At 41.4% G+C, this 14,692-nt stretch overlaps 2 protein-coding genes across 2 annotated transcripts in view; one reads left to right on the top strand and one right to left on the bottom strand.

Annotated features, from left to right (window-relative positions):
* LOC100448268 (putative adhesion G protein-coupled receptor E4P) overlaps nucleotides 1–9,549 on the top strand; it is a 42,529-nt gene extending 32,980 nt beyond the window's left edge. The window contains exons 14-17 of the mRNA XM_024237977.3: nucleotides 1,283–1,463; nucleotides 3,818–3,913; nucleotides 5,206–5,292; nucleotides 9,219–9,549. Of these exons, the coding sequence (XP_024093745.3) occupies nucleotides 1,283–1,463; nucleotides 3,818–3,913; nucleotides 5,206–5,292; nucleotides 9,219–9,224 (370 nt within the window). The 3' untranslated portion in view covers nucleotides 9,225–9,549. The remainder of the gene's footprint in view (nucleotides 1–1,282; nucleotides 1,464–3,817; nucleotides 3,914–5,205; nucleotides 5,293–9,218) is intronic.
* Nucleotides 9,550–12,181: 2,632 nt separating this feature from the next.
* ADGRE1 (adhesion G protein-coupled receptor E1) overlaps nucleotides 12,182–14,692 on the bottom strand; it is a 60,297-nt gene continuing 57,786 nt past the window's right edge. The window contains exon 27 of the mRNA XM_054539475.2: nucleotides 12,182–12,602. Within this exon, the coding sequence (XP_054395450.2) occupies nucleotides 12,597–12,602 (6 nt within the window). The 3' untranslated portion in view covers nucleotides 12,182–12,596. The remainder of the gene's footprint in view (nucleotides 12,603–14,692) is intronic.

Below are 14,692 nucleotides of genomic sequence, written 5' to 3'. Positions count from 1 at the left end.
ACATGGTGAAACCCCGTCTCTACTAAAAATACAAAAATTAGCCAGACGTGGTGGTGGCACACGCCTGTAGTCCTGGCTACTTGGGAGGCTGAGGCAAGGGAATCGCTCGAACCCGGGAGGCAGAGGTTGCAGTGAGCCAAGATTGTGCCACTGCTCTCCAGCCTGAGCAACAGAGCAAGACTCCATCTCAAAAAAAAAAATTGCATATTTATGTCTCCCTTTCCTGCACCTTGGCTCTGTCCTCTTCTCCCTGCAGACTGACTTCCCACAGCTGATGAACAGGGCAGAGCCACCTCAAAGGGGCCTCACAGGTCCATTCTCCAAGCCTCTTACTTCAAATGCTTAAGAGAGAAAATCTGGTTGGCTGGGGGGAAAATGGATTGACTGACTCCTTATAGGTCAGGTGTCTACTCTGGGGCAACTGGCTATGGTCAGTGGGGATGAAGCCATATGGCACCATTTAGGCCAAAAAGAAAGTTGTCATGGGAGAATCCTCATATACCAGTGATTATGCTGTCTCCTAAATGTAGACATAGGTAGGTTTTCTGTCTTTTCTATAAGTATATATCCTTCTGTAAGTGCAAATGGAAGGAGGGCTAGATGTAAGAAAAATCACCAAGCTAGATAGCAGTTGTGGAAAACCTAGGAACCAAATTAGGAAGAGGAAGGACTAATTAGCAAGTTTATCACAAACCATAATATTTATTGAGTATCTACTATGTGCTAGGCATTATTCTAAGGACTGGAGATAAAGCAGTGAGTAAAACAGACCAAAATCCCTGCCCTCAGAGAGTTTATATTCCCAGGGGGTAACACAAAAAGTAAAAAGTGAAGTCACACACACACACACACACTCATCAGCTCTCCCAGCCAGCTGCCATCAACAATCCCACTCCATTATATGAAACACAATATATTTTGTGTGAAGAAACCCAACACTATGTTATGTTCAAAAGTCAGGAATTCACCATTATTCAAATTTTTAAATACAAATTTCTAGAAGGCATTTTCCCATAAATCTTCCAAAAAATCTAGGCAGAAGACATGCAGAAAAATCAAATTATTTTCAATGGTGGGGAAAAAGCACTATTCTCAGTGATTTGCCGTGACTGAAGTCATGGGTTCCACTTCATCCTCAAGCTGTGTGACCTTGTTGTATACGTCACTTAACTGCATGAAGCTGTTGTGAGATTTAAATAAGGGAATGCACACAGAGCATTTAATTAGCACTTGTAGTGAATACCTGGTAAACCGTAGTTATTATTACTTTTATTCCCTGCAGAGTCATGACATTTAAAGCCATTTCTCAGCTATTTATCCTGGGCTGTTCTTGGGGCCTTGGTTTTTTTATGGTTGAAGAAGTAGGGAAGACGATTGGATCAATCATTGCATACTCATTCACCATCATCAACACCCTTCAGGGAGTGTTGCTGTTTGTGGTACACTGTCTCCTTAATCGCCAGGTAAGGCTAATTATTTTGTCTGTCATCAGCCTAGTCCCAAAGTCTAATTGAATGGTTGTTCACGTTCTCACTCTTCCCTGACCTTTTATAATTGTATTTTGGGGCTGTCTTGATTTGGGAATGAGGGTTTAGGTGCTGCTGGAGTATGCTATATACTGTGGGTTTCATCTGGTTAGCATCATAACATATCCTGAAGAGCATGGATCAGTCAGGATAAAGTGGATTGTGCTGCAATAACAAATAGCCCCTTGCCTCCCACACTCAATCTTAGCAACTTAAAACAATAAATGTTTATTTCTTGCTTGTGCTACATAACTGTGACTTAACCCACATCGTCTTTCCTCTGGGGTGCAGGCTGAAGGTGTGGCACTCTTTTTAGAACATTGATGGTTTCATGACACAGGAAAAGGAGATTGCGGGAAAGCACAGCTTAGCTCTCTTAAAGCTTCTACCTAGTAGTGACGCACTTCTGTTCTGCTCTCATTTAATTGGTCAAAGCAAGTCACATGACCATACCTCAGTTCACCAAGAAGGGGATGAATAATCCTCCTGTAGTGAGGGGCACTACAAGAAGTGATGCTGAAATATGTGGTACAATCTACCACAAACTCAAAGAGACTTCAAGTCTAATCCCAGTTCTTCCACTGAGTAGGTGGCTGTGTGACTCTGGGTAAACTGCCTATCTTTTTTGAGCATCATCTGTAGTTTTCTCATCTGCAAATGTGGTGATGCCTTCATTACAGGGTTGAAGATTTAAATGAATCAGTGCAAACTCCTAGCATAGTCCTTAGCACACATTAAGATCTCAGTTAGTGTTGTTATTAAGGTCTCAGTGAGTGTTATTTCAATTTTACTCTCCATAGAAAATTAGGACAAATTTTCCTGGCATTTTCCCTTTGCTGTTGAATAAAACTACCAGCAGTTAAGACGCTAGTGGCAAAAGGCTATCTTAACATGTCATTAATTTCTCTTCAATCTTTTAGTGCCTTAATGCTTGGTACTTCTCACTCACAGAAGAAGTAAAATATAATTTAATTGTCCTTGTGAAATGATGTCAAGCATTAAATATTTAAATGTCATTTTTAGCATGTTAAGGAGGTTAGAGGAAGGCAATTCTTGGAATCACAGAGGATGGGTGATTGTAATGGTTAGTGTCAGGGCTCTGAGTAAGATGACAAGGTTTCGAGTCCTGGCTGTGTGACCTTGGACATATCAATTTATCTGCAAGAATCTCAACTTTGGATCTTTAATTGTGGGTAGGAGAAATGTCTTTCTCACTCCATTTATGTAAGAATTAAATGATATATTGCATATACAGTGTCTTGAATATAGCTAGTGTTCAATAAATGGTGACCTTCACCATCGTATAATCACCGACACCCCCACCATTATCATCTAACCATCATCACCATAGTCACTTTTATCATTATCACCATTATCATCTTTATAATAATCACCTTCACCATCACCACCTTCATTACCTTTATCACACCTTCATCATCTTTACTATCATCACCATCACCATCATCACCATTACCATAACCTTCATTATCACCTATATCATCATCACTATCATCACCACCACCTTTATAATCATCACCATCACCATCATCACCTTCATCATCTTCATCATCACCATCACCATCATCACCATCACCTTCATCATCACCATCACCATCATCACCATCATCACCTTCATCATCACCTTCACATTACTTTCATCATCACTATCACCACCATCACCATGACCTTCATCATCACCTTCACTACCATCACCTTCATCAACATCACCATCTTCACCCTCATCATGATCATTTTCATCATCACCGCTACTTTTACCATCGTCTGTTCCATTATCATCAACTTCATCATCATCACCTTCACTATCATCATCACTATCATCACCTTCATTGTCATCATCTTCATCATCACCCTCACCATCATCACCATTACCATCACCTTCACCATCATCAATTTCATTACGTTTATCATCATCTTCATCATTATCACCTTCATCATCACCATCATCACCATTACCATCACCTTCATCATCACCATCATCATCTTAATTACTTTCATTACCACCACCACCATCATCAAGTCACATTCATCACCATCATCATCATCATCATCATCATCTATTGAGTCCTATAGTGTCTGATATTTAATACACACCTTTTTTACAACTGAGAAGTTTGAGTTTAAATAAAATGAATCAACATGGGCATGGCCAAGATTATATGGAAAACTAGAGAGTAGGGCTTGGTGTCTTTATCTTTAGCCTCCCATTTTAGGATCCTTTCTCCCAAACCAAGCTCTGGATGTAACACGGACCTCTCTACTCAAATTTCCAGGTTCGAATGGAATACAAAAAGTGGTTTAGTGGGATGCGGAAAGGGGTAGAAACTGAAAGCACTGAGATGTCTCACTCTACTACCCAAAACAAAACGGTAAGATCAGCTCCTTCTGAGTGCCTTATTGGAATCCGACATCTCATGCCTCTAGAAGCTTTCTGGTTCCTTGATCTGAAAGAAAAGAGAAATTGCATTAGGTTCCTGTATTATGCAGCTGAAGTTTCTGGGTTTTGAGACCAAAACCAGAACCCACCCACCCTTCCTTTCTTCCTTCCTTCCTTCCTCCCTCCCTTCCTTCCTCCCCTTCCTCCCTCCCTCCCTTCTTCCTTCCTTCCCTCCTTCCCTCCTTCCTTCCTTCGTTTTCTCCCTTTTTTCTTGCTCTCTCTCAGTCTCTTCCTCTCTCTCATTCCTGGTTTCCCTCTCCTTCCTTACGTTTTCTTTCTTTCTCACTCTCTTTTACACCATCTATCTTTTTTCTCCCTTCCTCCTTCTCTCTTGTTTCTCTCTATTTCATTCTTTCTATCACTCCCTCCTTCTCTTCCTCTCTCTTTTCATTTCTTCCTTCAACAAACATCCAAGGGATATTTAACAAAAAAAGTTGAATTTATTAACAACATTCATTTAGCACATATTTATTGTCTGCTATGTGCCAGGCACTGTTTAGGTGCTGGAGAACCATCAGTGGACCCATTGACAGTAGTCCTTGACCTCACAGAGCTAACATTCTAGTTGGGTGAGGGGACTGACAACAGACCCCAAAAAGTGAATTTTATGGTATGTTAGAAAGTGATAAATGCTTTAGAAAAAATAGAGCAATGGAGAGCAGCCAGGAATGACAGGGTGGATTTCAGTTTTAAATAAGGTGACTACAAGAAGCTGGCACTTGACCAAAAATTTGAAGGCGGTGTATGATAAAAACGACCTCTGGTTTGTGAAATTATCTAGATTTGGAGGACTAGGAAGAGACTCTTTTTGGTCAGAAACCACGGATTCCTAAGTGCTGTGACTCGTCAAACTGGGTTTGCCCCTTGCGGCAGCCTGAATGCTAAGACCATGGAGCTGTTACAAAGATATGAGCTTTATTTGGGACAGAGAGCTTCTTAGCTAGGGTAGCACTTCTCATTGTGAAGATTAAATGATGTCAAATAAGTTAAGCGCTTAGAAGGCTGCCTGGCACCACAGGAAGCCCCTGTAAATGTTTGTGAAAAGATAAAATAAAATAACCATTATTAGATGGTGGAGTTTTTTTGGAGGAGGATGGGAAATTGTAATGTCAGATGTTGAGCTTTGGACCTAACAGAAATCCTAGTTTGTCATCTCTGGGCAAGTTAGAAGTTTTAGTTAATTTCTCTTTCACCTTTTCTCCTTATTATCTTCCCCGCAATTAGGAAGAAGTGGGGAAGTCCTCAGAATTCTTGCATAAAGGAGGCACTGCATCATCATCTACAGATTCAACCAAGCAACCGCAGCCACAGGTTCATCTCGTCTCTGCTACTTGGCTAAAGATGAACTGACCTGGCAAATGCCATGGCAATGACCCGGAAGTTACTGCTCCTTTCCGTTTGTCTACGGCGCCCCTGTGGTCACACATAGATTGGACAAATGCCACTATTTCTAGCTTTCCTGTGAAAAGTCCAGGCTTATTCACCTATTTTGGCTTTTTGTGTTCATAGAAAGAACAAGACATTTGGGAGAATTCTTAGATCCAGAGTCCAGTAGTGTGGCACGTGCAATGAAGTGTCCGAAGGATGCATTTTAAAGATGGCGGGCGGGAGAAGGGGATTTTCTTCTTGCAGCTACTGCCACCTTGCCAGAAACTCACTAACTGGCATCTGGATTCAGCTCACAGTTCCCTTTCTGGCCTCTCTGCTGTATTTTATGCTCCCAAAGATCTTACATTAACACTCCACATTCACATAATTCAACAATTTTCATATGGATCAGTATTAAAGAGGCTGTTGCATTTTGCAATACAAAAATGCATTATCATCCCAGCTTAAGGGTGTATTGTCACTCCACAGGCTCTTTTGTCCAAGACACTGACATTTTCCCCATTTTCTTTGCCTGAGACTTTTTAATTAATTAATTTATTTTTTTTGAGACAGGGTTTTGCTCTCATTGCCCAGGCTGGAATGCAGTGACGGGATCTCCGCTCACCGCAACCTCTGCTTCCCGAGTTCAAGAGATTCTCCTGCCTTAGCCTCCGGAGTAGCTGGGATTACAGGCGCCTGCCACCACGCCCAGCTCATTTTTTGTATTTTTAGTAGAGACAGGGTTTCACCATGTTGGCCACGTTGGTCTTGAACTCCTCGTCTCAGGTAATCCACCCTCCTTGGCCTCCCAAAGTGCTACGATGACAGGTGTGAGCGACCTAGCCCGGCCTGCCTGAGACTTTTCGAACCTGCATGTACACGTGGGTTAAAGATCATTTTGTTTTCTTAGTGTCCTCTTGAACATGTCCCAGTACAAATGTCTGGAAACAAAAAACGTGGGTTATTCGGACTCATTTTTTCGTTTTACCATGTCTAATTACTTTTACAAAGTTACTGGGTTTTAGGTATGTTTTTCAGCACATTAATAAATGTGTGGATGATTGTTATGACAGAATAGCTCCAAAAAAATTTTAAATGCTAATGACTGTCAATGTTAAAATAGTCAAGAGTCATCATCATTTATTTGAAGAAATTTCAAACCAGGCGCGGTGGCTCATGCCTATAATCTCAGCACTTTGGGGGGCTGAAGTAAGAGGACTGTTTGAGGCCAGGAGTTTGAGACACCCTGGAAAACATAGTGAGACCTCATATCTACAAAAAATTTACAAAATTAGCTAAGCATAGTGGTGCATTGCTGTACTCCCCACTACACAGGAGGCTGAGGCAGTAGGATTGCTTGAGCCCCAGGAATTCGAGGCTGTAGTGAGCTATGATTGCACCACTGCACTCCAGCCTGGGAGGCCGTGGTACTCTGTCTCAAAAAAATAAAAAAAAGAAAAGAAAATCATGTGAGGTCTTCTTTTGGGGTTGCAGACAAAGGGTTGAGGACTTTTCTGCTTAATTAACGCAAATGTCTCCTCCATAGATATAAACAGAGTAGTGTACATCCACTCCACCTGCTGGCTTTGAAGTTATGTGATTCCTTTGGAAAAGGGAAAATGAAGGGATATTCACATGGTTGCAAAATGTGTGCATGCAGCGCAACTTTTTGTTTTGCATAATTTCAAATGTACACGAATAAAGGCTTCGTAAAATGCAATATTCCTGGGCAGCTGAGAAACCCTTGTGCCGAATTCCTAGTCATGTTGCGATTGCTCTCTGGTCCATGGCGGTTGAAGAAAGACAGAATAAATAAGCCATGTATTCTAGGTGTTGCAGATTTGAATTCAGACTCCTCTATTGGCCATTTTTCCTTCCTTCCAACTTGAGGCTGCTTTCTTTTCTTTTCTTTTTTCTTTTACGTTTTTTCTTTCTTTCTCTTTTTTTTTTTTTTTTTTTTGATGGAGTTTTGCTCTTGTTGCCCAGGCTGGAGTGCAATGGCATGATCTCGGCTCACCGCAACCTCTGCTTCTCGGGTCCAAGTGATTCTCCTGCCTCAGCCTCCCGAGTAGCTGGGATTACAGGCATGCGCCACTACACCCAGCTAATTTTGTATTTTTAGTAAAGACGAGGTTTCTCCATGTTGGCCAGGCTGGTCTCGAACTCCTGAGCTCAGGTGATCCGCCTGCCTCAGCCTGCCAAAGTGCTGTGATTACAGGCGTGAGCCACCACTCCTGGTCGCTGCTTTCTTTCCTTCCTGCCTCTCTCATTCTTTTCTATTCTTTTTAAGAGCCAATCTGGCTTCTGCTTCCTTCAAAACCAATTTCTTATTCAGGCTTTCAAATAAACCATCTTTTAAACTCAATTTATTCAGGTCTGTACAACATGACTTACCCCTCTACATGGTGTGCTGTTTCAAAAATGATGTCATGTGTGTTTGTAAATCCTGCCTCCCTGAATTAGAAAATTTGTGAAGGCAAGAATGGCAGAGATGATACATTAAATATTCTTGGCCTCCACCTAATTATTATGTCTCAAACTCTGCACTATTGATATTTTGGGCTGGATAATTTATTTATTTATTTATTTTCTTGCGACGGAGTCTCACTTTGTTGCCCAGGCTGGAGTACAGTGGCGCAATCTTGGCTCACTGCAACCTCCACCTCGAGGGTTCAAGCGAATTCTCCTGCCTCAGCCTACTGAATAGCTGGGACTACAGGCACATGCCATCACGCCCAGCTTAATTTTTGTGTTTTTAGTAGAGACGGGATTTCACCATGTTGACCAGGATGGTCTCGATCTCTTGACCTCGTGATCCACCTGCCTCGGCTTCCCAAAGTGCTAGGATTACAGGTTTGAGCCACTGCGTCGGCTGATAATTTCTTATTTGTAAGTGGTTGTTCTTTGTATTGTAAGGTGTTTAGAAGCAGCTTGGCCTTATTCAGTAGGTGGCAGTGACACTTCCCCACCAGTCATGACAATCAAAAATGCCTCCGGCGGGGGTGTGGTGCCTCACACCTGTAATGCTGGCACTTTGGGAGGCTGAGGTGGGCGGATCACTTGAGACCAGGAGTTCGAGGCCAGCCTGGCCAACATGGTGAAACCCTGTATCTACTAAAAATACAAAACAAATTAGCTGGGTGCAGTGGCTCACGCCTATAATCCCAGCTATTCAGGAGGCTGAGGTGGGAGGATTGCTTGAACCCAGGAGGCGGAGGCTGCCGTGAGCCGAGATTGGGCCACTGCACTCCAGTCTGGGCTACAGAGTGAGATCCTGTCTCAAAAAAAATATATATATATTTTTATTTGAAATATGTATATATTTTTTATTTGAAATATATGTATTTTTTATTTGAAATATATATTTTTTATTTGAAATATATATATTTTTTATTTGAAATATATATATTTTATTTGAAATATATATATTTTTTATTTGAAATATGTATGCATTTTTTATTTGAAATATATATGCATTTTTTATTTGAAATATATATGCATTTTTTATTTGAAATATATATGCATTTTTTATTTGAAATATATATATATATGCTTCCAGACATTGCCGCCTGGGAACAAAAATGCTCCCAGTTGAAAACCACTGGTCTAGGGATTAGTTTATAGGTAAGGACAAAGTTGCAGTAATAAATACAGATGTCTGAGGTGATTTAGGACAAGAAAAATGAGAAAAACAATAGCTCTGAAACGTGCTATTGTGAATAGCACAAAATGTGAAAGTTTTCAGTTAGTGAGTCAGACCCAGTTCAATATCCAGGGATTAAAATTGTATAATATTAACATAAGTTGGTAAAATGTTTCTATTCAATTACAAGGAACTAGGGGAATAACTGAATTCTATCTTATGTTAGCTTTGAACTTCCCTGGGATCGGGTATCCTGCTGAGACAGGAGAATTGTTTGAACCCGGAAGGCAGAGGTTGCGATGAGCCGAGATCACGCCACTGCACTCCAGCCTGGGCAACAGAGCAAGACTCCATCTCAAAAAAAGGAACAAACAACAGATACCAGGCCCTTCTTGAGGGTTGAAGGTGGGAGGAGGAAGATGATCAAAAAACTACCTATCAGGTAGTATGCTTATTACCTGGATGATTAAAAAAAGTCTGTACACGAAAGCCCCGTGACATGCAACTTACCTATATAAGTTAGCTGCACATGTAACCCTGAACCTAAAATAAACGTTAAAAAAAGAAGTCTAAGTGAATGGCAAAAAAAAAAAAAAAAAAAAAAATTTTTTTTTTGGTAAGTGAAATGCTTACTGGAATGTCTAAGAAGTTTGCAATATCATTAGAAACAATACTCTTTTTTTAATGCAGTTCAAAATCTCATGACAATGAACTTCAGTCAAGTATCCAAGGGATTCATAGCTTTCTTTTTTATATTTGATGGTCACGAGCAGAGTAGCTGGTACTGTTGCTGCCCGTTCCTAGTTTCCTTTTCAGCCCCCATGCCCTTCTCCAGGAAACTGGTTTCAGCTGAACAGGAAGTGCTCCATCTGGGAGGTGACACACTGCCCTACCATTGTCGGGGCAACATAGCCAATAATTGACTGACACAGGCATAAACAAGGCCGGGGCCCTTGACTCAAAGTGAGACCAACTCTGAGGTATGACTCGTGCTCCAGCGCTCCCCGGAGATCAGGCTGCCATCACTTCCAGCTGAGACCATAGCCTTACCCTCCAACTTCCCAACCCCATCCTGACTCCCTCACTTCTCCTCCAAGCACTCCCTCAGTAAATCATGGGCACCACAATCCTGGTCTCAGGCTCTGCTTTTAGGACACCTGACCTCAATCACTTATTGTCAGTTTATAAATAGTAATATTAGTAATAGAATGAGCACGGGGTTATTGTTACTGGAAAATTAAACAAAAGAGATCTGTTTTGAAGATTCTGAAAATCAGAATCTGTTATTTATAAAACCAAGAGTGATCACTTCAGGACACAGAATATCAGAATAGTGTTCTGTTGCTGTGCAGTAGATAGACACACTCTCTTTCCTGGATATGTTCATTTAACAAATATTATTAACCCAATCAGTGACCCCAATCTTCTGCTGGATAGTAAACTTACAGAGATAAATGAGACAATGAACTCATCTGATATTGATCCAACATACCAAGTATTACAAATAAAAAGTTAATAACTTTAGGCAAAATGGAACAGAAAGGTCACATCAGGAGGCAACCAGATGGCTTAGAACTGATGATGGAAAGACTTTCTGAGAGCAAAAATTAAGTAAACTTCAAATTACTATATTGCTTTATTTATTTATTTATTTAGAGATGGCGTCTTGCTCTGTCACCCAGGCTGGAGTGCAGTGGCGCGGTCTCGGCTCACTGCAAGCTCCGCCTCCCAGGTTCACACCATTCTCCTGCCTCAGCCTCCTGAGTAGCTGGGACTACAGGCACCCACCACGACGCCTGGCTAATTTTTTGTATTTTTAGTAGAGACGGGGTTTCACTGTGTTAGCCAGGATGGTCTCGATCTCCTGACCTTGTGATCCACCCACCTCGGCCTGAGCTTCAGTTCACCTGTCTGCAAAATGAAGAGTAATCATTCTAACCATTCATTAATTCATTCATTCAACATATTTATTGAGAATCTACTTAATGCAAATCCCTGTACTTACGAAGCTCACAGTCTATGTTGGAGACACCCAACAAAAAGAGAAATCATAATACAGGGTGAGAAAGCATGAAGCTTTTTGGCACACACAAAAATAACGCCAAATTCTACTGTAGGAGATTCAAAGAATGCTTCCTAGCAGAGGGGATGACTACACTGCAACTCAAAGAGCCAGAAGACATCAATTGAGTTTTCAGGGAAGTTATTCTAAGAGAAGATGCAAAGGGTCCAAGTCAAGAGGAAGACATTTTTCTCTGGTTTTAAAGACAAGCTCTGCTGTCAGCATGACAAACAGAAGAATGTTCTACAATAGTGCTTTTCAGACACCCATGGTTATACTCATCCCCTGCGGATTTTGTTAACATGCAAGTTCTGATCTAGGAGGTCTGGAGTGGGGTCTGAGATTATTCTTTGCTTTTCTAATAAGCTCTCAGGTGATGCTGATGGTCCAGGGACCATGCTTTGGATTGGGAGGTTTTAGAGTGTCCATAGAAGTGAAGATATCTGCATTTAAACCTTCATCTTCTTCTCTCCCAAGCTCAACATTTAAGGATGGTGGCCGGGCACAGTGGCTCATGCCTGTAATCCCAGCACTTTGGGAGGGTGAGGCGGATGGATCATCTGAGGTCAGGAATTCAAGATCAGCCTGGCCAACATGCTGAAATTCCATCTCTACTAAAAATACAAAAATTACCCAGGTGTGGTGGTGCATGCCTGCAGTCCAGCTACTTGGAAGGCTGAGGCAGGAGAATCACTTGCACCCGGGAGGCAGAGGTTGCAGTAAGCCGAGATCATGCCACTGCACTCTGGCCTGGGCAACAGAGTGAGACTGTGTCAAAAAAAAAAAAAAAATTAAGGATGGGTAGCAATAACTGTGACAGAGCAAATCCTAAATCCTAGCCAAGTCATTAGAAAGTTTCTAGAAAACAGGGAGGTCTTGGTTACCTGAAGGACCCCAGGAAACCAAAGCATTTTCCAAAGGTTGTTGTCACCAAGTGCTTCAACCCTCCAGGAAGTGCTAGAATTCTGCTACATCAAACATCCCCCTACTTACCAACATAATTCTTTTTAAGTGTTTGTGCCAAAGTAGCTTATCTGTCTATGTGCCATCTTGGTTCCCTGGGACTCTCATTACAGTTTTACTGACCATTTCTTTAAAATCACAAAGAGTCTTTATCCTAGGGTAAATCAGTCAGACAGGCGACAAATCATTTATTGAGAAGTTCTCTGTGTCAGGCGTATGATAGGCGCTGGAGGGGCACGCTTAGAACCATGCGCCAACAAGGGCAGGAGAAAACAAAATGGTAGCCAGGTGTTCTTGGTCATGCCATTGAATTGGGGTCTGTTCTCAGAAACTCTGGAATTGAAGGCGTTGCAGAGCACGAAGATAAAATGGTCGTTTGGAGCAGAAACGCCTGATTTCTCATCAGTGCATACAACCACGGGAAGACGGCCCCCAACATTCTTCCCCAGAGAGTTCTGGGGCTGGTGGGATCCTCATTTCCATGTTAAGCTGCGAAGAGAAGATTTCAGGGTAGGCTCCTGCAGGAAACTACTGTCCTCAACTGTGGCTCCATAGCATATTTGAAAGCAAGAAAGGACTTTAACCCTGTGAGAGAGAAAAGAATTTCCTCAGAGTCTGCAGCAGAATTAATACAAACGTGATTCCAAGGGTCATGTCTACAGGGACAGAACTATTAAAAATACAGTAACAAAGACTAGAAGGATAAACATTAAAATGTTAAATGCGATTGTCCCTAGCGTGACAGGCGGAGTTGGAAAACCCAAAAGCCATTCTCAACCTCCTCAGCATTGATAGCGTCCACTCTGGACTTCAGGAAGCCAAACAGCTGTTGGTTCAAAATTTTTTGCCCATATGAGCGGTCACATGATACACTTCTGACCAATCAGGTAAAGGGAAATCTGAGAGTTTTCTGGGCTTTCGTTTACTGTTAAAGACAGAGACATGAAAGAAGGGCTTTCTGGTCCTGTCCATGCCTCTTCTTCTTGACTTGAACATAGTCATGATGTCTGGAGCTGTGGCAGCCATACTGCAACCGTGAAAATACAATAAGATGTCAACATGTTGATGGTGGAATGGAAAACTGGGGAAAACCCAGATTCTTAGTTTAGAGCCTTTACAACACCACTAAGCATAGAACCAGCAACACCAGCAATATTAGCAACACCTAATTCTGGACTTCTTGCAAGGAAAATCGTTTCCCTATTTAATTAAGCCACTGGATCTAAGGTGCTTGCATCCAAAAATATGACTCATTGGGATCTTTATGTGGTGGGATAATGGGAAATTTTAATTTTGTTTTCAATGCTTACAACTGTTTTCTAAAATGTTCTATACCTATACTGTCTTTTTCATTAAAACTATAGTAAACTGCATTATGTTTAAAAATATATTGCCAAGAGAATATGTCATCCATGATCTGGACAATTTTTCCAGTGGGGTGATTCCTGTGGCTCATTCTGAAATCACTGGACTTAACCTCTGTGACATTCGGTTTCCTCAAAATGAAAATAGACTGGCCGGGCATGGTGGCTCACACCTGTAATCCCAGCACTTTGGGAGGCTGAGGCAGGTGGATCACCTGAGGTCAGGAGTTCGAGACCAACCTGGCCAACATCATAAAATGCTGTCTCTACTAAAAATACAAAATTTATCCGGGTGTGCTGGCGGGCACCTGTAATCCCAGCTACTTGGGAGGCTGAGGCAGGAAAATTGCTTGAACCCAGGAGGCAGAGGTTGCAATGAGCCAAGATCACACCACTGCACTCCAGCCTGGGTTACAGAGTGAGACTCCATCTCAAAAAAAAAAAAAAAAAAGAAAAGAAAAAAAAAGAAAATAGACCAATGATACCTACCTCACTGGACTTTTGCAAGGCTTAACACTGAGATCCTGCTATGTCCGAGGCACTCTTCCAACCCCATTGCATGCTAGTTCATCTAATATCTAGTATAATCTTCCAGGGTAAGGATTACCATTATCCCCATTTTATCAGTGAGGAAACTAAGCTATTGAATTATTATTTACTCAGGAAATATTCACTAAGAACTTACTGTGTGCTAGACAGCATTTTAGGGGCGTGGAATACATTGTTGAAAAAAATAAGACATTCTAGCGGGAAAACCAGCTTTGCCGCCATTTGCATATTCATTCCAATATTTCAATATTCCTGCAAATCTACATATATAAATGTTACCCATACTACATAAAAATTTTCTCTATATAAATATACATGTGAAGATAACTATATTTATTTAATTAATTTTTTTTTGAGACGGAGTTTCGCTCTTTTTGCCCAGGCTGAAGTGCGATGGCACAATCTCTGCTCACTGCAAACTCTGCCTCTCGAGTTCAAGCAATTCTCCTGCCTCAGCCTCACGAGTAGCTGGGATTACAGACACCTGCCACCATGCCTGGCTAATTTTGTATTTTTAATAGAGATGGGGGTTTTGCCATGTTGGCCAGGTTGGTCTCGAACTCCTGGCCTCAGGTAATCTGCCCACCTCGGCCTCCCAAAGTGTTGGGATTACAGGTGTGAGCCACCGCGCCCAGCCGGTATCTATATTTAAACTTACATCTTACATTTATATGTATATAATATTATACATTATATGTATATAATAAATGTATATAAATGTACTTTATAAACATAATATATAAAATATGTATTATTTTAAAT

Source organism: Pongo abelii, chromosome 20 (genome assembly GCF_028885655.2).
Source record: "Pongo abelii isolate AG06213 chromosome 20, NHGRI_mPonAbe1-v2.0_pri, whole genome shotgun sequence".
Classification (NCBI taxonomy): domain Eukaryota; kingdom Metazoa; phylum Chordata; class Mammalia; order Primates; family Hominidae; genus Pongo; species Pongo abelii.
This window is presented reverse-complemented; position numbering and strand designations above follow the sequence as displayed.